Source organism: Pleurodeles waltl, chromosome 3_2, assembly GCF_031143425.1.
Source record: "Pleurodeles waltl isolate 20211129_DDA chromosome 3_2, aPleWal1.hap1.20221129, whole genome shotgun sequence".
NCBI lineage: Eukaryota > Metazoa > Chordata > Amphibia > Caudata > Salamandridae > Pleurodeles > Pleurodeles waltl.
In genome coordinates this window covers 48,238,657-48,263,251 of record NC_090441.1, presented here as the reverse complement: position 1 = coordinate 48,263,251, position 24,595 = coordinate 48,238,657, and the positions used below count along the sequence as shown (strand labels likewise).

Here is a 24,595-nt window from a genome sequence, read left to right as displayed (position 1 = left end):
GGCAAAAAGAGAGAATACTAATGCTCTATTTTGTGGTAATGTGGTCGAGCAGTAGGCTTATCAAAGGAGTAGTGTTAAGCATTTGTTGTACATACACAAGCAATAAATGAGGAACACACACTCAAAGACAATTCCAGGCCAATAGGTTTTTGTATAGAAAAATATATTTTCTTAGTTTATTTTAAGAACCACAGGTTCAAATTTTACATGTAATACTTCAAATGAAAGGTATTGCAGGTAGGTACTTTAGGAACTTTGAATAATCAAAATAACATACACAGTTTTCAAATAAATCACATATAGCTATTTTAAAACTAGACCGTGCAATTTTCAACAGTTCCTGGGGGGAGTAAGAGTTAGTTAGTTTTTGCAGGTAAGTAAACCACCTACGGGGTTCAAGTTTGGGTCCAAGGTAGCCCACCGTTCGGGGTTCAGAGCAACCCCAAAGTTACTACACCAGCAGCTCAGGGCTGGTCAGGTGCAGAGGTCAAAGTGGTGCCCAAAATGCATAGGCTTCAATGGGGTGCCCCGGTCCAGTCTGCCAGCAGGTAAGTACCTGCGTCTTCGGAGGGCAGACCAGGGAGGATTTGTAGGGCACCGGGGGGGACAGAAGTCAGCACAGAAAGTTCACCCTCAGCAGCACGGGGGCAGCCGGGTGCAGTGTGCAAACACACGTCTGGTTTGTAATTGAAATCAATGGGAGACCAAGGGGTCTCTTCAGCGATGCAGGCAAGGGGGGGGGGGGGCTCCTCGGGGTAGCCACCACCTGGGCAAGGGAGAGGGCCTCCTGGGGGTCACTCTTGCAATGGAGTTCCGATCTTTCAGGTCCTGGGGGCTGCGGGTGCAGAGTCTTTACCAGGCATCGGGATCTGGGAAGCAGGCAGTCGCGGTCAGGGGGAGCCACGGGATTCCCTCTGCAGGCGTCGCTGTGGGGGCTTAGGGGGGGGCAACTCTGGCTACTCACGGTCTCGCAGTCGCCGGGGAGTCCTCCCTGAAGTTTTGTTTCTCCACAAGTCGAGCCGGGGGCGTCGGGTGCAGAGTCGCAAGTCTCACGCTTCCGGCGGGAAACGCAAGTTTGTTTTTAAAGTTGCTCCTTTGAAACAAAGTTGCAGTCTTGGGTGAACAGAGCCGCTGTCCTCAGGAGTTTCTTGGTCCTTCTAGAGCAGGGCAGTCCTCTGAGGATTCAGAGGTCGCTGGTCCCTGGGGAAAGCGTCGCAGGAGCAGTGTCTTTAGAAGTGGGGAGACAGGCCGGTAGAGCTGGGGCCAAAGCAGTTGGTGTCTCAGTCTTCTCTGCAGGGTTTTTTAGCTTAGCAGTCCTCTTCTTCTTAGGTTGCAGGAATCTGAGTTCCTAGGGGCTGTCCTGACTGGCCAGTGACTCCTCCTTGTTTTTCTCATTATCTCCTCCGGCCTTGCCGCCAAAAGTGGGGCCGTGGCGGGAGGGGGCGGGCAACTCCACTAGCTGGAATGCCCTGCGGTGCTGTAACAAAGGGGGTGAGCCTTTGAGGCTCACCGCCAGGTGTTACAGTTCCTGCAAGGGGGAGGTGATAAGCATCTCCACCCAGTACAGGCTTTGTTACTAGCCACAGAGTGACAAAGGCACTCTCCCCATGTGGTCAGCAACATGTCTCGAGTGTGGCAGGCTGCTAAAACCAGTCAGCCTACACGGGTAGTTGGTTAAGGTTTCAGGGGGCACCTCTCAGGTGCCCTCTGGGGTGTATGTTACAATAAAATGTACACTGGCATCAGTGTGCATTTATTGTGTTGAGAAGTTTGATACCAAACTTCCCAGTTTTCAGTGTAGCCATTATGGTGCTGTGGAGTTCGTGTATGACGGACTCCCAGACCATATACTCTTATGGCTACCCTGCACTTACAAAGTCTAAGGTTTTGCTTAGACACTGTAGGGGCACAGTGCTCATGCACTGGTGCCCTCACCTATGGTATAGTGCACCCTGCCTTAGAGCTGTAAGGCCTGCTAAAGGGGTGACTTATCTATACTGCATAGGCAGTGTGAGGTTGGCATGGCACCCTGAGGGGAATGCCATGTCGACTTACTCGTTTTGTCCTCACCAGCACCCACAAGCTGGCAAGCAGTGTGTCTGTGCTGGGTGAGCGGTCCCCAGGGTGGCATAAGACATGCTGCATCCCTTAGAGACCTTCCCTGGCATCAGGGCCCTTGGTACCAGGGGTACCAGTTACAAGGGACTTACCTGGATGCCAGGGTGTGCCAGTTGTGGAAACAAAAGTATAGGTTAGGGAAAGAACACTGGTGCTGGGGCCTGGTTAGCAGACCTCCGCACACTTTCAAATCAAAACTTAGCATCAGCAAAGGCAAAAAGTCAGGGGGTAACCATGCCAAGGAGGCATTTCCTTACACATGGGTTATAGCTTGGGTATCTATTCTAAGGTAAGGAAGCTGCAGCTAGAAGTCTCTATCAGATGAACAAGTTACTTACCTTCAGTAACGAACTATCTGGTAGAGACTCCATCTAGCTGCAGATTCCTTACACCTGCCCAAGCCTCCCCGCTCTGGGAAAATGTTTTCTCATATGCATATGTGTATATATATAGATATATGTATATATGTATATATATATATATATATATATATATATATATGTGTTTCATTTTGGCAACTTTTGCCTTTCTTACAGGCATGATAGTGTTTTTCTCCAAACAGTCAAAGAGGTTAAAAGTGTATTAGTTGGTTCTTCCATGACTCTGTGCTTCTGGCGCGGGAAGTTGTGGAAAAGAACTGAGGTACGCACGCCGAGACGGCGTCTATATAGACAACCGTGACATCATAGACGACGGCGACGCACGCGGAGCTGGTCGACGCACGTGGATCCGAACGACACCGTCTGACGGCGCGCGCGCAGGGTACTGCTCACAAAAAACTCCGGATTCGAAGCTGACGCCAGGGAATTCTAAGGTAAGGAATCTGCAGCTAGATAGAGTCTCTACCAGATTCTTCGTTACCGAAGGTAAGTAACTTGTTCTTCAGGAACCTCGTGGTGAAGTAATAATAACAATAAATGTCTTCTTTAAACTCAGAAGTGCATTCCAGAGAGGTTTTGTAAGCTCGGTCATAAGATAAGAGAAGGAAAGCAAAACATTTACCTACAACTTCCGCCTGAATGTATGAATATTCTAAAGGAGGCGTGCAGACCCACAACTCGACAATGTTATTCTGCTAAATGGAAATGTTTTGTGTATTATTGTGAACCCAAAATACTGACCCACTTTTCGCTTCAGTACGAGATATTTTATGGTATTTGTTACACCAACAGAAAGCAAATCTAGCATATTCCTCTGTTAGGCTTCATTTTGCAGCTATAGCAGCTTATCTTCAAAACAGCTAACATATTTCTCTATTCAGAATTCCTGTTATTAATGCTATTGTGGAGGGACTTGACAGTGATCCCACCTAAAGTTCCTCCAGCTCCTGCATGGAATTTAAATATTGTCCTCACAAGACCTATGGGCCCACCATTTGAACCCATGCATGCTTGTACGTTACAGTTCTTATCATGGAAGGTTGCTTTTTTAGTAGCAATAACTTCTTTAAGAAGAGTAATGACATTCAGGTTTTCACTTTATAAGAACTGTTCTTTTAGATTCATAAAGACAAATTTAGTTTTTAGGACAAATCCAAAAGTCCTACCAAAGGTAATTTCACTTTTTCATGTCAATCAGTCAGTGGATTTTCCCGTCTTCTTTCCACAACTAGTTTCAGTTGCAGAAAGAGCCCTACACACCCTTGATAAGAGCTCTCATGTACTATATAGGCCAAACAAAAGATTTTAGAAAGTCAAAATAACTTTTTGTAGCATTTTCAGAACCTCACAAGGGTAATCGTATCTCAAAAAATGGATTAACCAGATGTATAGTGGAATGTATTCATACGTGTTATCTTAAAGCTAAAAGACAGTTACCATGTAGCTCCTGAAGCTCATTCCACTAGGAAAAAATGAGCTTCAATGGCATTCTTAGGTAGAATACAAATAACAGACATAATTAAAGCTGCTTCATGGTCTACACCACACACATTTACTAAACACTACAGTGTAGATGTGTTAGCTCGCCAAATGTTGGGCGGGCAGTACTTAAGATATTATTCCAAGCTATTCCATCTCCTACAGGCTGACCACTGCTTATTTGGAGGGGACTGTTTTACAGTCTATGCAAAACATGTGTAGTTACAGCTACAAATGCCATTGAATGGAAAATGTTACTTACCCAGTAGACATCTGTTTGTGGCATTATAGTGCTGTAGATTCACATGCACCCTCCCTCCTCCCCGGGGGCCTGTTTCAGTTGCAGTACCATATATTGCAGATATGTACATACATTGCATGGACATTTCATTTCTTAAATCTATCTATATAGACATAGACGCACGCTTTACTTCACCCACCTGCTGGAAAACAAAGGACTTGATGCCCAGGCGCAGTATTACCGAGAGGGGGAGTCACTTTATCTCGTGACCCGAAAACCTTCTTCGAAGGAAAACAAGGTGCAACACTCCAAGCCCAACACTAGATGGCAGACTTATGCAAAGCAGGTAAGTCCACAGCACTACATGCCATAAACTGATGTCTACTGAGTAAGTAACATTTTCCTTCTATTCATAAATGTATTATGGACCTCCCAAATACAAGATTGTTTTTAGTTGTCCTTGGTTCTCGTTCCCTTATGCCTTTCCCCTTTAAGATCATTCCACATCCATCATTTTCTCTTTTCCTTCTTTGCCTGAAGTGGTTCATTATAGTCTTGTCAATTACTGTCTTGTACAGTGCTCTTTCCTAAACCTCGTAAATCTGCATGGGAAGAAGAGATGTATGCAGTGGATGAGAGTAGCCTTACATTGTTACCAGAAAGGGACTAAACCATTCTGTTCCACAAATGTATTTGTGAATCTTGTTGTAAATGTGTATTTCCTTAACTCTAAAAGCCATAAATATGTTTTAATAAGCAAGTGTTATCACTTCATATGTATTTCTTACTTGTAGTCTACTGTATTGTGTATTTTCCTTGAAGGCTGCAGAGGAATCTTGTGCTGCAGACCTCAAGGCTCACATCTCTAGTGCCTACATGGTGTCTTTTAAAGGAAATATTGAAAGCTGAAACTTGGCTTTTTGGTTATCCCATTACTAAGCAGGACTTTGTAGACCCTTGACGCCAAAGTTGAGGCCCGTCCTGGGAAAGCATAACCTTTTCATTTGGAATCTGTCACCATCACTCTTAAGGTACTGGATCAATCAAGAAAGGTGGGCTCTATATGTTGATGACTGAAATGGAATCACAAACATGCAAGGATGTTCTTCCTCCTCACATTGCTTGATAGGCTACATGCTCTACAACAGTTCTGTCCTCCGTCCTTGCGGCATTTCTGGCTGATTACGTTCTCAGACTTGGTTAGGTTTCTCATTGTAGTACACCCAAGTCTCTTCTTTACAGGTCTGCCTTTTAGGCTTTAGACACAAGATATGCTAATTAACAAATGTATAGTTGCCAAAGTTTACAAAACTGTTCATCGACGGACTATCCGTAGTGATGCACTTTGTCCACTTCAATTTGAATGTGAAGCACGATGTACCTTCAGCATGCAAAAGGCTGTACAAAATATTTATTTAAGAATGATTTACTGCTGTTCTAGCTAAGGTCCAATTGGTTTCACAATGTGTATCCTGTGTCATTCAGGCAAGGAAGTCGGTGATACAGTGCTGTACTACGGCTGCCGTCACGAAAATGAAGACTATCTCTACAAAGAGGAGCTCAAACGCTTCCATGAAGAGGGTGTCTTGACCCAGCTCAATGTGGCATTTTCCAGGGATCAGGAACAAAAGGTAAATGTATATGTACGGTTTGCCCAACACGTTTTGGAAGTGGGGAGAGGACAGAGGGAGAAAGGGGCAGGGAGGTGGGAAATGAATGGGGAGGGAGGAGGTTAGAGAGGAGGGAATAGGACGTTTGTCAATTCCCAATTAACATGTTTTAAAATAGAACTTTTGGTGCCAAAACGTCTTCCTGGTATATTAACCAGCCTAATATTTCTTACATGGTTATGACATCCTAGCAATATATGTGATTCATAGGTGTTAAACTGGAGACCTGGAGACCAGTGTGTTTGAGTAAAGCCAATTTATTGCATTGAGATTCCATGGGCCACTGGGAATCTTTACTTTTTGTTATCTAAGGCCCGTTTTAATCACACTTGCTGATAAATGCAAGGGCACTAACTTAAGCTAAATTAGATATTTAATAAATCAAAGCTTCTTAAGTTCCCTAGTTTCTGAGGGAACTAAAACTGAGAAGTAGACTCTGCTATTGGGCTGTGTTAGCATACCAGACTTAATCCCTTCTTAAGGATTCTGCATTTTCAAACCACAGTTCTGATGTCAGCGTTCTTTAAGGTATCAGTGTCAGCCTGATACTTTTATGCCTTTTCCTTTATTTTTTCCAATTGTACATTTGACGTTTACCTGTGCAACTCTGCCAAGCACTAAATGTAGAAGCCAGAATGCTCTGTCTTTATATACTTGCATCTTGTCCAAGACAGATGAACCTCTCCACATAGTAATATTTAGAAAGGTTGGCAGGTGGTGTGTGCAGCGGGGGTTGATGATGGGGGAGGGAACAGAAACGTGGTGGTGGAGTGGTTGAGGGAGATGGAAGGAGGGAGTTAGCTAGGAGAGGGACAGAGGGTGTTTGAATATGTGTAAACACATATTTTCTGATGAAGATCAGAGAATTTCTAAAGCACGTCTGTTATCCTAAGAAAGGTGTCCTAGAACTAAAAGACTGCTGAAAAGGATGCAATTCGAATTTATTGAAATAGCCTTGTTTTCAAACCCTTGCAGAACTTTGTTCTCCCTTCTTAAATAGGAGGGAAGAGCATTCCACAACTTAAGAGCCAAAAAAAGGAAGCTCTTTGCCAATTCTCGTTTATTTGGAAAATAGTAAACAAGAAGGTTTTTGCAGATTGTAATGTTCGAAAAGGAAGATAAATCTTAAATTTATTCAGTTATAATTTATACCCCAGCATCCGAGTAGGTTTTATGACCCATACAGGCAGTTTTAAAGTGAATTCTGCTTGCAGCCCAGTTTTGAGTTCTCTGCAAGCTTGGTTATTGCTGTAACCGGTGATCCCAGGTATAGTGCATTGCAGTAGTAAAGTCGTGATAGCACAGTTAATTCAACTACCTTCTTAAGGTTCTGTATAGGCAACATTAAAAAGTACTTTAAAGAGCATTTTCAGATATAAAAACAAGATACAGAAACCTTGTTAATCTGTTTATTCAAATTATCATCAATTGTTATTCCTATCTTTTTTGCATGTCCTTCTGGGGTGGGAGGGTCACCCAAAACAGTGGGCGCCAATTTAAGGTATTGGTAATAGATAATGTGCCAAAGCATAAAAGTCCTATCACCCTTCAATTTTGTCCATTGAAGCTCATCCATTTCATCCCTTGGGACAGCAATCGTGCAAATTTGAGACAGTTTTGACTTCGACAACAGAAACAACAATTTGAGTATCATCTGTATGAGGCATTAGACACAACCCAAAACTTTTAATAAGTGTTGCAGGAGGAGATTTGTATATTGAACAGAGTACAGCTTAATATAGACCATTGGGGTACCCCGACAATCGTGTTTTTTCTTTAAAAGAAAAAGGTGCTGTTCTCACAGTTTGCGACCGGTTTGAAAGAAAGGGGGGGGGGGGAACAGTCCATTGAGTTGCCCTGCACTCCTAATGCCAATAGTCTCTGAAGTAAGCCACTGTTGGAGACCTATCAAACGCAGCACTGAGATCCAAAGGATTAATGCTCCACTGCCTCCTTTATCCAATAGCATCCCAATATTGTTCAAAACTGATATCCGCGTGGGTTTCCGTAGAATGCAGTGGTCTAAAACCTACTTGTATTATATCAAATATGTTATTGGCCTCCAAATGATTTTTCAACTGTATATCAATGTCTTTTTATAATATTTTGCAAATAGAAAGCGCTCTTGAATTTGGTCTATAGTTTGACCATTCACCTGGATTTAAGAGGGTTCCTAAAAAATGGACAGAATTTGAGCGTTCTTCCACAATATAAGGCAAACTGCTGATCTAATTTCTAATTTGTGTAGTTTATCAATGACTGGAGCTAAAACGTCTACAGGCATCGGATAAGAAGAGGCAGGACATTGATCTAATTTGATTTAATTGTCAGAATTGAGGATACCACTTACTTCTCTTTAAGAGGCGCAACTCATGATATTAACACGTGATGATACAAGGGAATCCACTGCTGCCTCCTTCACAATACTGGTAAAATGTTTTTTTATGTTATTTATCTTTTTGTGGAAGTAAGTTGCAAATGAGTCAAAGTTCTATAGAGGTGTCCATCTCTGATGGATTCTCCTAACTACAGATTCCTCACCTTAGAATGCTACCTAGATGAGACTGGATCTGGAAACATTTGTTCAGCAGTACTCCTGTGCACTGTTAGGTGGCACCGTGTGGCTCCAGTTTGTCCTAAGAAGTTACAGATTGGAGCTGTATATAAGCACTACCCCTGCATTCTGCTGTCAGTACCTTTCTTTCCGCACGTTCAGACGCAGATCAGGAAATCTGCTCAGTCTTAACAGCTTTCTGACTACTCCTACAGTGAATTCTACTGTGCTGGGGAACAATTCACCCACTCAAAACAAGTTTCAAACTATGCTGTCTTTGCAGAATCAGGTGTATCCTATGTCTGAGCTTGGGCCACAACTTGCAGTTGTGCAATGAATGTTCCCTCATGCACCCAAAGAAGATCTGAGACCAGGAGGTGACTTTTTTTCGCAGAACACAAGAATAAATCACAGCCTTCATTTAAATCCCACTCCAGGGTGCGAACTCTGTCATGTTCCAGGGGCCACTCCCACAAGCGGTCAACTCTCTGCTCGATGTCCTCAAGTAAGTTGAACTCTAAGTCCAAACGCAGACATAAAAAAGCGAGGTGGGACCCATCCCGTCACTCTGTATCTAAAGAGAAGGCAGAAGGGCATCACAATGTGGGTTGGGGTTGTACACCTTCAAAATCTCCCATTATAGATCTGATTCCTCAGCTGATCCCATTGTGCTCAGGGTTTCCCAGGCCATTGGCAAAACTGAAGCAGATTGAATCCTTGAATGAGGCCATGCTGCAAATTTTGGTGTGCTTATGCTCCCTCTGTCACGCCTTTGGACTCCAAGAAGCTGCAGGTGCCCCAGTAGAGTTGCTGCCTACGGATGGGTCCTTGCCATCTAACCCCTTAGTCCGTTTGCAGGCTCTGTATCAACACTGGTATAGACTTCAGCTCTGGTTCCAGGACCCTGGCAGAGAATCTGGGGTACTGACACTAAACCCACTTTGGTATGATAGTGACCGATGTTGCACTGTGAAATCCCAAAAGCACAACTTGTTGTCATGCTCCCTGATTCTGACCATGTGTGTCTGCCATGTCATACATGTCTGCAGTAGCTGCATTATTTTATTGGCTCTGGCGCTGACCCTATCCCATAACAAGGGACACCCCAGGAGGTGGCTGTTGGTGATGATGGGCTTCCACATGGATTTGCAGAACAGAAAAAGTGCTTCATGTGCAATGCTTTTTGGGTACTGGATATACAACTATCTACATTTGAGACAAAAACAAACGTCCGGAAAGAGAATTTACAGAATAGGCCAGCTACTTAGAGGCCTTGCTCCCATGGCCTCAATGTCTTGTCGGCCACTTGATAGAAGCACTGCTCTTGCCCACCTGGGAGAAGACTGGTGGCCGGGTCATCACCAAACCAGTTCCTGGCAACTCTGATTTTCTAACCAAACATTCTACTTCAGCAAACCTGCTTATATGGACCTCAACCAGTAAAGTGAATTGCAGATCATTCCCAACCACTCCTCCGAACAGGGAATCCAAGAGAATTGAGGTTTTTGGCAAGTGTGTGCTTTCCTCTGCTAGTCTAGCATTGCAGTGTTGCGGCAGGTCCAGAAGACCCAAGGGCCTTCTTGACCCAGACATGATGAACAGGACACAGCTGTGCCAGTCTGGATACCACAGATAGCATAGGGATGGTAGTTCGTACTATTGATGCTCGTTGTAGACATGTGTGGATGTGTATTAGTATTTTCCAGTAATGTTCAGGCTTTTCTCATGGATATGCTCTTTGATGGGTCACACCATTTCAATGAAAATGCAGACTCTGCATGGGAGCGCTTAAAGGGGAAAAGTAAGTTATGGTGCATTCCTTGGGTCTGTTGACCTATGCCAAACAGTTACCACAGCAGTTCAAAACGTTCAGAGACTATTTTAGAGTGCGGTCTCATAGACAGACTCTCTGCAACCAGCACAGCAGTCACCTTTGTTCTTTAGAGGTTGTGAATGTATGTTAGCAGAGAGCACACAGGGCAGCAAGGCCATCAGCCATCGCATTTCTTTCCCCCTTCTGCTACAGCCACCAAACCACTTTAGTTTGCACTTCTTGACACATACTCACTCTTGTAGGAGGCAGGATACATGTTTCCTTCCAGAGTGATGATCCATTACGTCTGACAGATGGGTCTTAAAAATCATTTAACATGGCTTTGCAAGACCCTGCTAAATATTCCCCCACATGGGAAAAAATTTCAGACGAGAACCTGCCCCTTCTACTGCAAGATGTGCGAATGTTGCTTATCTGATAGAGACATCTAGTTGCAGATTCCCTTACCTTAGAATTTCCCCCAGGCCTCAGACTGGATCAGGGGATATATCTTCGAGCAGTACTCTTGCACGCCGTTAGGTGGCATCGGTTGACTCCACGGTAGTTGTTGGCGTCATGGTCGCCGTAATGACATTACGGTTGTATGTAGGCACGCTGACCTCTGTTCATTTCTTTCTGCGCCAGCCTACGCACTGATCCGGAGAAGAGTTACGCCAGTCATTTTTTAAATGCTGTGACACTTTTATCGATTAGTTTTTGCTGTGCTTGGGATGTCCCGTAGGACCGGATTCAAGCCCTGCGACTCCTGTCACCGAATGATGTCAGTGTGGATCTGCACCTTGTGTCTGGACCACGACCCGAAGTCGTGCTCAGAGTGTCGGACCATGACCCCCCGAAGGGTTTGAGGGAGCAGTCCATAAAGCTCATGGTGGCCCGACACTCGACTCCACGTCGTTCCCGGTCTCGTTTGAGAGGAAGGTCAAGAGACCAGTTGCGCAGTCATCACCACTCTTCGTCATCCAAGTCATCTGGACATTCGGGTAAGAAGTCGTCAAAGAACACCAAACGTTCTTCGACTTAGTCCGGTCACTTGCATGACATGATGCAGGAAAAGAGTCTACGCTCAAGACATCTGGGTCCACTCCGTGCCTAACAGACTTTCTGGGAGCCGATGACACCCCTGCCCAACTTAAGGAGTTTTATGAGGACATTCGCCTCATATTTTAGCAGACCGACCCACCCACTGCGCCTTCGGGCCCAGGGGAGTTGTTGAGGGCCCCCTCAGGTTCCAAATCGATGGCTTCAGCCCCCGAATCCGGAGGGCACCTCTGGATCCACCCGATGCCAGTTGTGACACAAGGCGGACTCAGCGCTTGAGCGCTTTATGGACCCCCCGGGCTATGGCCCTGTCCCTTGGCCTTGAAGCTGCTACTCACCCCTACAGTCTCCCTTTCGTGGCTACAGAAGGGGCACCCAACTGCGTTCCTTTCCACCCGGCCACCAACCCCCGCATGCTGTACAGATCCTCCATGGACGCGGGATGGCACGAGCTCATGCATCAGGGAGCCAGCTGGCTGCCCAGTCCACCCCCACCCTCTACTCTGCCTCCAAACCTTCCTAGTCCGTCGGAACATCCGGTACCAGTTGGCGGCAGGATTCACCTTTACCTTCCCCACTAGGAATCCATTACCACGGACAGGTGGGTGCTGCTAATTGTCTGACGGGGCTACTCCCCTTCGAGACTTCTCCTCCAGCCATGCCACCATCATGTGATCATCTATCGGATGATCACTTGGCACTTCTCGGCAAGGAGATCAATGCTTTCCTGGCCAAGGTAGCCATAGAGAAGGGTCCCTGTGCCAGAAGTAGGTCGTGGTTGCTAGTCCCACTAGTTTTTTGGTGCCCAGAAAGGGCAAGGGCCTGCGCCCCATCCTAGACCTCCGGTCCCTCAATCTCTTCCTGAAGACAAAGTTCCAGACACTAACCCTAGCTCAGGTCCTTTATACCCTGGAGACTGGATGGTAGGACGCATAGGCCGTTCCCGTCATGCCGGCCCACAGACGTTACCTACGATTTGTGGTAGGTCACAAGCACTTTCGGTTCACTGTGCTGCCCTTTGGCATTACTAGCACCCCTCGGGTGTTCACGAAAGTGATAGTGGATTTGCAGCTCATCTGTGCAGGTTAGAGGTTCCAGTCTTCCCCTACCTCGACGACTGGCTGGTGAAGGAGGACACCCTCCAAAAAGTCACCTCTCACCTTCAGAGTATGGCACACCTCCTGCATTTGCTGGGGTTCACTCTAAACGTACCGTCACACCTGACTCCCTGTCAGATGCTCCCTTTCATCTGAGCTGTTCTGGACACAGTGCAGTTTCGTGCTCATCCCCCCGAAAAGCGAGTTCAGGATATTCACGCTATGACACCGAGGCTACCGACTCTGTCCTGGATTTCGGTGAGAATAACTCTAAGGCTGATGGGCCTCATGGCCTCCTGCATCCTCCTAGTCCAACATGCCAGATGGCATATGCGGGCTCTGCAGTGGAACCTGAAGTTCCAGTGGGCACACCATTAGGGGAATGTCTCGGACATGGTTCAGATCTCGGAGGGACCTGTGAAAGACCTGCAGTAGTGGTTGTCAAATCCAGATTGGGTCAACAGCAGATCCCTCTCCCTTCCACAACCATATCTCACAGTAGTGACAGATGCGTCTTCCCTGGGATGAGGCGGCCACATGGGAGAGTCTGAGATCAGAGGCCTCTGGTCTCTGGCGGAGTCCGGGCTCTTCATAAGCCTTTTGGAGCTCCGGGTGATCAGACTTGCATTGAAAGCATTCCTTCCCTCTCTCAAAGGAAAAGTGGTACAGGTTTTCTCCAACAACACCACCGCCATGTGGTACTGTAACAAGGAGGGCTGAGTGGGGTCGTGGACCCTTTGTCAAGATGCTCTTCACCTTTGAACATGGCTGGAACACCAGGGCATTTTCCTGGTAGTTCAACATCTGGCTGGCTCTCTGAACGTCAGAGCAGACTAACTCAGCCGTTTATGCATAGTTGATCACTAATGGCGTCTCCATCCGGAGGTGGCACAAAGTCTCTTTCAGCAGTGGGGAAAGCCTTGGTTAGATCTGTTTGCCTCTGCAGAGAACGCACGTCAGCTGTTTTGGGTGTTGACGCTTTTCGTCATAAGTGAAACTCAGGCCTCCTGTACGCCTTCCTGCCAATACCACTTCTGCCCAGAATTCTGAAGAAGACCAGGCAAGACTGGCCCAAGTAATCCTGGTGGCTCCGGTCTGGGCATGAAGAGTCTGGTATCCTGAGCTATTGAGCATGGCCATCGATCCTTCGATCAGACTGCACCTTCGGGAGGATCTTCTGTCGCAGCAGCAGGTGACGGTTATCCACCCGAACTTGTTTAATCTCTGCCTCCTTGCGTGGGGATTGATCGGCGGCAGTTGACGGCTTTTGACCTTCCACCTGAAGTCTGTAATGTCATCTTGGCAGCCAGGCGTCCCTCCACCAAAATGGTATATGTCTGTTGTTGGAAGAAATTTGTGGCATGGTGTATCGACAAGTCTGTTGATCCCCTCTTGGCACCTCTCTGAGGTTCTCCTCTTTATTCTCTCTCTTTCCCAGCAGGGATCTGCTTGGGGCACCCTCAAGGGGTATTTGTCTGCCAGCTCTGCCTTCTTAAGGCTACCAGACCAACATTCTCTATTCAAATCTCCCATTGTTGGGAGGTTTCTTAAAGGCCTCACACGTTTCCTCCTATTCCATTCATAATGTCCCAGTGAAATTTGAACTTGGTCCTCACATACCTCTTGTGCGCTCCTTTCGAGCCTCTCCACAACTGTCTCCTGTGGCTCATGACCCTTAAAACTGCCTTTTTGGTTGCCATCACCTCTGCTCGCAGAGAGAGTGAGCTTCTCTTCGAAGCCACCATTCCTGGCATTGCATCCTGACAAAGTGGTGCTTCATACCAGGGCTTCCTTTCTTCCCAAAGTGGTGACACCTTTTCACGTAGGCCGATCTATTACCCTGCCTACTTTTTACGCACCCCCACATCCCTCTCATGAGGAGGAGAGACTCCACTGCCTGGATCCAAAAAGAGCGTTGGCCTTCTACCTAAATCGAACCAAAGATTTCCGGGTGGATGATCAACTCTTTGTAGGTTATGTGGGTGCGAAGAAAGGGAAGGCGGTGCAGAAGAGGACCATTTCGTGATGGGTAGTCCTCTGCATCAAGATGTGCTACGCTTTGGCGAAAAAGCAACCCCCTGTGGGTTTGCGTGCTCATTCAACCAGAGCAACTGCTGCTACCACAGCGTTACCACGTGGATTTCCAGTCCTGGATATCTGCCAGGTGGCAACCTGGGCGTCTTTACGTACGTTCACCAAGCATTACTGCCTGGACAGTCAGGTCAGCAGAGACCACTACTTTGGCCAGTTGGTCCTGCAGGACTTTTTGGTGTGATCTTAGTTCGCAGCCCACCACCAGAGATGGTATCGCTCGGGGGATCTATTCTAAGGTAAGGAATCTGCAACTGGAAGTCTTTATCATATGTACAAAATACTTACCTTAGGAACGATCTATCTGGTAGAGACCTATTCTAGTTGCAGATTCCTTAACGATCCACCCATCTTCTCTGCACTGCAAACTGATTCCTACGGACAGGAACTTCTCTTTAAGGGCCCTAGTTTTGGTACACCATTCTCAGTGTTCTTCATGGCTCCACGCTTCTTGAGTGGAAAGTTGTGAAAAGAATCTGACATTAGTGCACCGGGGTGGAGCCCCATATATGACTGCGGCATCATCACAGCAACTAATAACGCCTGAGGATTCGACCAATGCCACCTAATAGTGTGCAGGGGTACTGCTTGAAGGAAAATCTCCAGATCCAGTCTGACGCCTGGGGGAAATTCTTAGGTAAGGAATCTGCAACTAGAAAATGTCTCTACCAGATATGTCGTTACGGAAGGTAAATAACTTGTACATCTGAGAGAGACTTCTAGTTGCAGATTCCTTACCTTAAAATTTCCCCAGGCGTAAGACTGGATCTGGAGAATTTTTCTATGAGGAGTATCCTTGCGCGCAGTTTGGCGGTGTCGGTCGACTCCGCGGGCATAGTGGTCGTCGTGATATCGCTGTCGTATATAGGCACCACCCTGGCACGCTGACGTCAGTTCTTTTCTTTCCGTGCCACCCTTCGCAGATCCGGAGAAGAGCTACCCCAGTCATTTTTTGACTAACTGCAACATTTTGTCAAATTTGATTTTGATGGGTTTTGGTTTGCGTCGAGGGATGTCTCATAAAACCGGATTTAAGTCTTGTGACTCCTGTCACAGCATGATGTCAGTGACAGATCTGCACCTCGTGTGCCTCTGGTGTTTGGAGCGCGACCATGACCCAGTCGTGCTCTTCGTGTTTTTCCCGGTCCTGTTTGAGAGGAAGGTCAGGAGACAGGTTGTGGAGTCATTACCATTCTTCTTCGTCCAAGTCAACTGGACATTCAGTTAAGAAGAAGAAGTTGAAGAAGGCAACTTTGCCCCGTCGCTCGCACGACGCAAAACAGAAAGATTTTGAATGCTCTAGGCCTCCGCCCTCAAAGCCTCAGTCTGGGTCTGCTCCACACCTCCCTGATTTTCCGGGAGCTTGTGCTACCCCTACCCATGCGGAGTTCCAGTCCTGGATATCTGCGAGGCCGCAACATGGGCGTACTTGCATACATTTACCAAGCATTACTGCCTGGACAGTCTGGTCCGCAGGAACGGCTATTTTGGCCGTTCGGTCCTGCAGGTTTTGGTGTGATCTTAGTTTGCAGCCCACCACTGGGTATGGTATTACTCTGGTATTTATTCTAAGCTAAGGAATCTGCAACTAGAAGTCTCTATCAGATGTACAAGTTACTTGCCTTCGGTAACAATATATCTAGTAGAGACATATTCCAAATGCAAATTCCTTACCGACCCTCCCATCCTCCCTGCACTGCGAACTGATTTCTAGGGACAGGTACTTCCCTCTAAGGGCCCTAGTTTTTGCGCATCATTCTCAGTGTTCCTCATGGCTCCCTCCTACTGGTGTGGAAAGTCGTGAAAAGAAACTGACGTCAGCCGCCAGGGTGGCGCTTATATACGACTGCAACTTCATCACAGCAATCACGATGCCAGTGACGCCCGCAAAATCAACCAATGCCACCTAACGGCGCACAGGGGTAGTGCTCGAACAGATCCAGTCTGACGCCTGGGGAAATTCTAAGGTAGGGAATCTGCAACTAGAATGTGTCTACCAGATAAATCATTACCAAAGGTAAGTAACTTGTACTTCAGTGATGCTACAGCGAGGTTACCGGATTCTGAAAAAGAGAAGAGAGTTATAACTATTGCAGTTTCCTTGTTCTGAAAAAGGACTGGGGTCTCAGGCTGATTTTGGCCCTTTTGCCCCTGAATGCCTTGTTGCAGAAGGACAAACTTAAAATGCTCACTCTGGCCCAGAACCTGTGTGCACTGGACTTGGGTGACTCAATGTTGTTGTTGGACATGCAGGATGGATATTTTCGTATACCCTCTGTGCTTTGGTTAGGCAAGGAGCAGTTTTAGTTTACTCTTCTCTTCTTCTGCCTCACCAGCTCCTCTTGGGTTTTCACAAAAGTGATGGTGTGGTCAGTGCCCTGCTTCGAGATCAGGGATACCAGTCTTCCCCTAACTTAACAACTCTCTGTTGAAGAGGGCTCATCAGTCAGTCGTAGACCACCTCTAGATGATAACAAACATCCTGGCCTCATTGGGGTTCACTGTCAACAAGCTGAACTTGCTCCTTGCAGAGGCTTCCTTTCATTGAAGCTACACTGGGCAGTGCATTTAAGGGCCTTCTTTGGCTACAGTGAGACTAAGGTAATACTAATTGTAGGAAGTTGGCTCTGTATGCACTATTTCAAAGTAAGGAATAGTATGCACAGAGTCCAAGGGTTCCCCTTAGAGGTAAGATAGTGGCAAAAAGAGAGAATTCTAATGCTCTATTTTGTGGTAGTGTGGTCGAGCAGTAGGCTTATCAAAGGAGTAGTGTTAAGCATTTGTTGTACATACACAAGCAATAAATGAGGAACACACACTCAAAGACAATTCCAGGCCAATAGGTTTTTGTATAGAAAAATATATTTTCTTAGTTTATTTTAAGAACCACAGGTTCAAATTTTACATGTAATACTTCAAATGAAAGGTATTGCAGGTAGGTACTTTAGGAACTTTGAATAATCAAAATAGCATACACAGTTGTCAAATAAATCACATATAGCTATTTTAAAACTAGACACAGTGCAATTTTCAACAGTTCCTGGGGGGACTAAGAGTTAGTTCGTTTTTGCAGGTAAGTAAACCACCTATGGGGTTCAAGTTTGGGTCCAAGGTAGCCCACCGTTGGGGGTTCAGAGCAACCCCAAAGTTACCACACCAGCAGCTCAGGGCCGGTCAGGTGCAGAGGTCAAAGTGGTGCCCATAACGCATAGGCTTCAATGGAGAAGGGTTTGCCCTGGTTCCAGTCTGCCAGCAGGTAAGTACCCGCGTCTTCGGGGGGCAGACCAGGGGGGTTTTGTAGGGCACCGGGGGGGACACAAGCAGGCACAGAAAGTACACCCTCAGCAGCACGGGGCGGCCGGGTGCAGTGTGCAAACACGCATCGGGTTTTCAATACATTTCAGTGGGAGACCAAGGGGTCTCTTCAGCGATGCAGGCAAGGGGGGGGGGGGGGCTCCTCGGGGTAGCCACCACCTGGGCAAGGGAGAGGGCCTCCTGGCGGTCACTCCTGCACTGGAGTTCGGGGGGCTGCGGGTGCAGAGTCTTTACCAGGCGTCTGGATCTGAGGAGCAGGCAGTCGCGGTCAGGGGGAGCCTCGGGATTCCCTCTGCAGGTGTCGCTGTGGGGGCTCAGGGGGGGCAACTCTGGCTACTCACGGTCTCGCAGTCGCCGGGGGAGTCCTCCCTGAAGTGTTGTTTCAGGTCGAGCCGGGGGCGTCAGGTGCAGAGTCGCAAGTCTCACGCTTCCGGTGGGAAACGCAAGTTGTTTTAAAGTTGCTCCTTTGAAACAAAGTTGCAGTCTTTGGTGAACAGAGCCGCTGTCCTCGGGAGTTCTTGGTCCTTCTAGAGCAGGGCAGTCCTCTGAGGATTCAGAGGTCGCTGGTCCCTGGGGAAAGCGTCGCTAGAGCAGTGTCTTTAGAAGGGGGGAGACAGGCCGGTAGAGCTGGGGCTAAAGCAGTTGGTGTCTCCGTCTTCTCTGCAGGGTTTTTCAGCTTAGCAGTCCTCTTCTTCTTAGGTTGCAGGAATCTGAGTTCCTAGGTTCTGGGGAGCCCCTAAATATAGAATTTAGGGGTGTGTTTAGGTCTGGGGGGTTAGTAGCCAATGGCTACTAGCCCTGAGGGTGGCTACACCCTCTTTGTGCCTCCTCCCAAGGGGAGGGGGTCACATTCCTATCCCTATTGGGGGAATCCTCCATCTGCAAGATGGAGGATTTCTAAAAGTCAGAGTCACCTCAGCTCAGGTTGCCTTAGGGGCTGTCCTGACTGGCCAGTGACTCCTCCTTGTTTTTCTCATTATCTCCTCCGGCCTCACCGCCAAAAGTGGGGCCGTGGCCGGAGGGGGCGGGCAACTCCACTAGCTGGGATGCCCTGGGGTGCTGTAACAAAGGGGGTGAGCCTTTGAGGCTCACCACCAGGTGTTACAGTTCCTGCAAGGGGGAGGTGATAGGCATCTCCATCCAGTACAGGCTTTGTTACTAGCCACAGAGTGACAAAGGCACTCTCCCCATGTGGCCAGCAACATGTCTCGAGTGTGGCAGGCTGCTAAAACCAGTCAGCCTACACGGGTAGTTGGTTAAGGTTTCAGGGGGCACCTCTAAGGTGCCCTCTGGGGTGTATGTTACAATAAAATGTACACTGGAATCAGTGTGCATTTATTGTGCTGAGACGTTTGATACCAAACTTCCCAGTTTTCAGTGTAGCCATTATGGTGCTGTGGAGTTCATGTATGACAGACTCCCAGACCATATACTCTTATGGCTACCCTGCACTTACAAAGTCTAAGGTTTTGCTTAGACACTGTAGGGGCACAGTGCTCATGCACTGGTGCCCTCACCTATGGTATAGTGCACCCTGCCTTAGGGCTGTAAGGCCTGCTAGAGGGGTGACTTATCTATACTGCATAGGCAGTGTGAGGTTGGCATGGCACCCTGAGGGCAGTGCCATGTCGACTTACTCGTTTTGTCCTCACCAGCACACACAAGCCGGCAAGCAGTGTGTCTGTGCTGAGTGAGGGGTCCCCAGGGTGGCATAAGACATGCTGCATCCCTTAGAGACCTTCCCTGGCATCAGGGCCCTTGGTACCAGGGGTACCAGTTACAAGGGACTTGCCTGGATGCCAGGGTGTGCCGACTGTGGAAACAAAAGTACAGGTTAGGGAAAGAACACTGGTGCTGGGGCCTGGTTAGCAGGCCTCAGCACACTTTCAAATCAAAACTTAGCATCAGCAAAGGCAAAAAGTCAGGGGGTAACCATGCCAAGGAGGCATTTCCTTACACTAATGTTTCAGCCTCGGTCTTAGATCATGGTGAAAGCAACACTGAAGGGTCTTATCCTCTCAGCCTCCTGCATCCTTCTAGTCATCTATGCGAGGTGGCAATAGGCTCTGCAATGAAATATGAATTTCCAGTAGGTCCACATCAAGGAAATCTGACATATCATCCAGATATTGGAGGAGACTGCTCATGATCTGCAGTGAATTCTACTCCAAAACAATTTGTCCAGCGACAGGCCCCTCTCCCTTCCCCACTGAGGGCAGACATTGGTGACCGACTGATCCCTGCTTGACTGGAGAGGTCATCAAGAGCTGCAAATCAGAGAACTCTGGTCTCCAACAAAAGCCTGGCTCTGTATCAGGTTGTTGGCGGTGCAGAACATCAAGGGGAGGCTGCAACAGGTTCTCACGGAAACCATTATGTGGTATTGAGACAAGAACAGAGTAGGGTCCTGTGCCAAGAGATGCTGTGCCTCTGGGGTTGGTTGAGCACCTGGCATTTACCCGATTGTCAACCACCTGGCTGACTGTTTGAGTGGACAAACTAGGCAGGTGGCGTGTGATCTGAATCCACTCCACAGACCCTCTGCCTGAGGAGGCACTGCTTTGGTATCTGTTCTAATCTGTTGGAAGTATTCATCAGAAGAAAATGATCACCTTCACAAATGCAGTTTCTGGAGGGTACTCTAGTTCACCACAGACTCTTCACTTCCCTCCCACCTCCCCGTGACCTCTTTTGAACATCTATAAAGTCACCAACTTAGAATTCTGCAGATTTATACAAACATTTGTTCATGCTCCGCGTCTGAGGGCACAGAAATTGAAAAAATAAGACCTTGACGTGAGAGTGCAGGGGGTGGTGCTTATATGAAGCTGTATCACTTCAAGGGTGGTACCCTGTACCGGCACACAAGAGTGTACTGCTGAAGAAAGGTTTCTAGCTCCAGTCTGACACCTGGAGAGCATTCTAAGGTGAGGAATCTGGTTAGATTGAGTATACACTAGAAAGAGCAATATTGGAGGTAAGTAACTTGTTTAGTTGTGGTAACAGCAGATCCATGAGAAAAGGCTGACAATGTGAGTGACTTTTGGTTACCCACCTAGTTGCCAATGCGCTCGGGAGTACTGATCCCAGTCCCACAATTGGAAATTTACAATATCATTTTAAAATATTTCTTTCTTTCTCTCTTCCTTCCCAGGTTTATGTGCAGCACCTGCTGAAGAAGAACAAAGAGAATGTGTGGAAACTGATACATGAGGATAATGCACATATCTATGTCTGCGGGTGAGTCTTTACCCAGATCAACTGTACTGTCCAAATTTGTGCATTTAGTTGCATGAAACATTTTTCTTCCCCAGTAATTAACACAATCACATTTGTAATTATGTATCTAATAGGTAATTTTATTGTAACTTTTGGGGTTGCCGTATGCAGTCATCAATGCAAGTCAGATCTTAAGCATGAAAACTTTGGGTAGGGTGGTTATTCTGAGGATGGTTAACAAGGTTAATTGTACAGGTCTAGGTGGTTGATAGCAGGCAGTTGGGGGAGGGGAATCCACACTGTCAGGTTCCCACAATCATAGTTAATTTCTCCTCTCTCTTTTTTCTTATTAACACTTTTAATAGCATATTTGTCATCTTTAGACTACACCCAGGCACCACACTGAATTTGAGAATTCTTCGGCCATGCCTGCACATGCTTTCAGATGGCACCCTGTGGCCCGTAAGTGATGGAGTGGAGTTGCATGTGAGTGCCACCCCTGCACACTGACATCAGTTCCTTTTTTTCCGCACCATTCAGTGCCTATCCCAGTCGCTGCTTCAAAATTTGTCGTCTTCCGACGATCTTGCACGTTTTTTCTGCAGTGTGCTAGAGGAGATGTCTCCCCCGAAAAAAAAAAAAAAAAAAAGTCTGGATTCAAGGTACTTGGACCCAACAACAAGTTTTTGCTGCTTGAGCTTTAGTCACCCAACAAAGTTATGTAATAAATTGTGCCCTCAGGCACCCGAAAGCAATCTGGCAGCAGGAGGTAAGACTCTACGTTGCGGAATATTAAAATAAGATCCAGTTGAAATACCATTCCCGCTTCAAGTTGCAGTGCTTCATGCGCTCTTGTTGAAGAGAGTGGTTCCGCACAAAGTCCTATTTCCACTCAGTCTTCCAGTAATACAAAATTGAAAACGGGTTACAAGCGCAGGAAAGCTAAACAAAGTCGACCACTTCCCGCCACTCAAAATGAAGCGAGAACCAACAGCTGCATCAGTCTAAAGATCATACCCCACAACCATCTTTTGATTCCAACCTGGTCCTACAAATTATGCCATTGCCCTGAATTCTCTTGGCCTGTCAATGACCCCACAGCAAATTGCAGCCTTTAAGAGAGACTATGCTGCAGTGCTTTCAGGCACTCCCGACTCCGTCTGGCATACTACGAGCACCATAGAGCCACAGGTGAACTTTTGCCAGTGGTCCCTCCCCCAGTGGTCTAGGCTTCCAACCTGGCTCTTGGGTGCATGGCAGTCACTTACCAGTCCGTTGCTAACACAGGCTCCATAGTGCCAGCCCCACACTCCGACCTAGAACAAACGTCTGCTCACTCCAGGCTTCTGTTGCACTACATAATTTGTAAAGCGCAGGCAGTCATTATGCAACTAGACTCAGATTCTTGGCCTCTGACTCAATGCCAAGTGCTATCAGAGGCTAGAAGCCATATTCGGATCATACATTAACAAAGTTCAAGGTAAACAAAATGTTTCCCATGACACTGCTCATGATGAGATGGACAGCCTACTCCCTCTCACTCTGACAAAGGACTCCATATATATTTACAGAGTGATGAGGGTCTGGACACAGAGAATGAGGTGGACACTAACAGAGGAAGGTGACATTTCTGCATCTGTAGTGAGTAGGTAGGTGCTACTATTGACATTTAAGCAAATTTATTACCTCTGATCCTTGAATCAGGGGCAACCTCTTGAGCGATTATTGCTATCTAGCAACGCCCTAACACTTGCTCATGGCACTTGGTCTGAGTCATACTTGGCCCTCCAGTTAGTCAACCTTTGCCCATGCGACAAAGACTCTACCGCGTTGATTCTAATAGTGTTTTTCACCAAGCATCCTATGCCACAAAGCCTGGTGATACAGGCATCGCCAAGTAATGGAACATTTTCCGTTTGCTACACTCCCTTTTGGCCTCACCAGCAGCCCCCAGAAGGTAATAAAAGTGATGTTGTTGTGACCCATCTTCAGAGGCCAGGGATATCAATACTACCCCACCTCAAGCACTAGCTGTTAGGGCAGAATAACCACAGTCTGATATGGATCGCCTCCAGTGAGCCTCAGGACATAGTTGGTGTTTAGTGTCAACAAGCCGAAATTCCACCCAAGTTCTTCAGAGTCTTTCATTCATTGTAGCTTTCCTGTACAATGTGAATTTCAGGCCTTTCCCTCTGCTGTCACGAGTCTGGGACATTCAGGCTATGACCCTGATGTTTCAGGCTCTATCATGGATCATGACTGCGAGGCTTCTGGGCCTCGTAGCACTCTGCATTCTCCTCAACAGCTATGCCAGATGGCACATGTGGGCTCTGCAATGGAATTTCAAGTTTCAGTGCACCCAGCATCAAGGCAAACTGACCGATGCCATCCAAGATAGAGGAGATGGCTCAAGATCTGCAATGGTGGCAGCTTGAATCCAGTTGGTCCAGCATGAGGCCCCTCTCCCCTTCACACCCAGAGCTAGAGTAGTGACAGATGTGTCTCTTCTGGACTGGGGAGGTCATCTGTGGAAGGGGAGATCAGGGGACTTTAGTCTGTCACCCACAGAGGGCTGGCTCCACATCATTGTGCTTTTGTTGTGGCCCATTCGCATGGCTCATAAGGGCTTTTCGCCATCCATCAAGGGGAGGCTGGTGCAGATTCTCATAAACAAAACCACTGGCATGTGTTACTGCAACAAACGGTGCAGAGTGGGATACTGGTTCATATGTCAGGAGGCTCTGTGCCTCTGGAAATGAGTGGAACGGCAAGGCATTTTCCTGATTGCAAACCACCTGGCAGGTCCATGAATGCCAAGGCAGACAAACTGAGCAGACAGTGTCTTGGTCGATCATGGGTGACTTCTACATCCCAAGGCGGCACAGAGCATCTTCCAGCATTGGAGAGAACGCTAGCTAGACAATTTCACCATCTTCGAATGCAGTGTTGAAAGATCCAGCTAGAACACATTCTTGGACATCCATTTTGACTGGAATGGGACACAGGACTTCTGAAAATCTTCAAATCCTTGCATCTCTTGCCCAGAATTCTAACAAAGAACCGGAACGGCTGGACCAGGTCATCTAAGTAGCTCTGGATTGGACCTAGAGGGTGTGGTATCCAGAACCTCGGGGCATCAGCACCTGTCCTCTTATTAGGCTACCACTTTGCATCGACCATCTGTCTCAGCAACAGGACGGGGTGCTTAACCTAAATCTATGCAGCATACACCTACAATCATGGAGATTGACTGGTGGGAACTGACAACGTTTCATCTACTGCCTCAAGTGGTGGAAGTCCTCCTTACAGTCAGACACCCTTATACAAAATCTTTATATGCAAGGCACTCTGACAAGTTTGTGCCCTGTTGGGGCATTTGAAGTACTAACCCTTTATAAGGAAAGCTGTAGGAGGTCTTTCATTTTTTTTTTGGCCCAGCAAGGTCTTATGGTGAACACCGATATCTATTAAATGTTTAACACCCGCTTACTTCCAAACTGTTTGAAGCGACAGTAGGACCTGAAGTTGGTCTTGACATTTCTTATGTTTACACCTTTCG

At 47.1% G+C, this 24,595-nt stretch overlaps 1 protein-coding gene across 3 annotated transcripts in view; it reads left to right on the top strand.

Moving 5' to 3' along the window:
• POR (cytochrome p450 oxidoreductase) overlaps nucleotides 1-24,595 on the top strand; it is a 374,224-nt gene that overhangs the window by 327,875 nt on the left and 21,754 nt on the right. For all 3 annotated transcript variants that reach the window (XM_069226728.1, XM_069226727.1, XM_069226729.1), the window contains 2 exons: nucleotides 5,704-5,849; nucleotides 20,972-21,057. In XM_069226728.1, coding sequence (XP_069082829.1) covers nucleotides 5,704-5,849; nucleotides 20,972-21,057 — 232 coding nt within the window. The remainder of the gene's footprint in view (nucleotides 1-5,703; nucleotides 5,850-20,971; nucleotides 21,058-24,595) is intronic.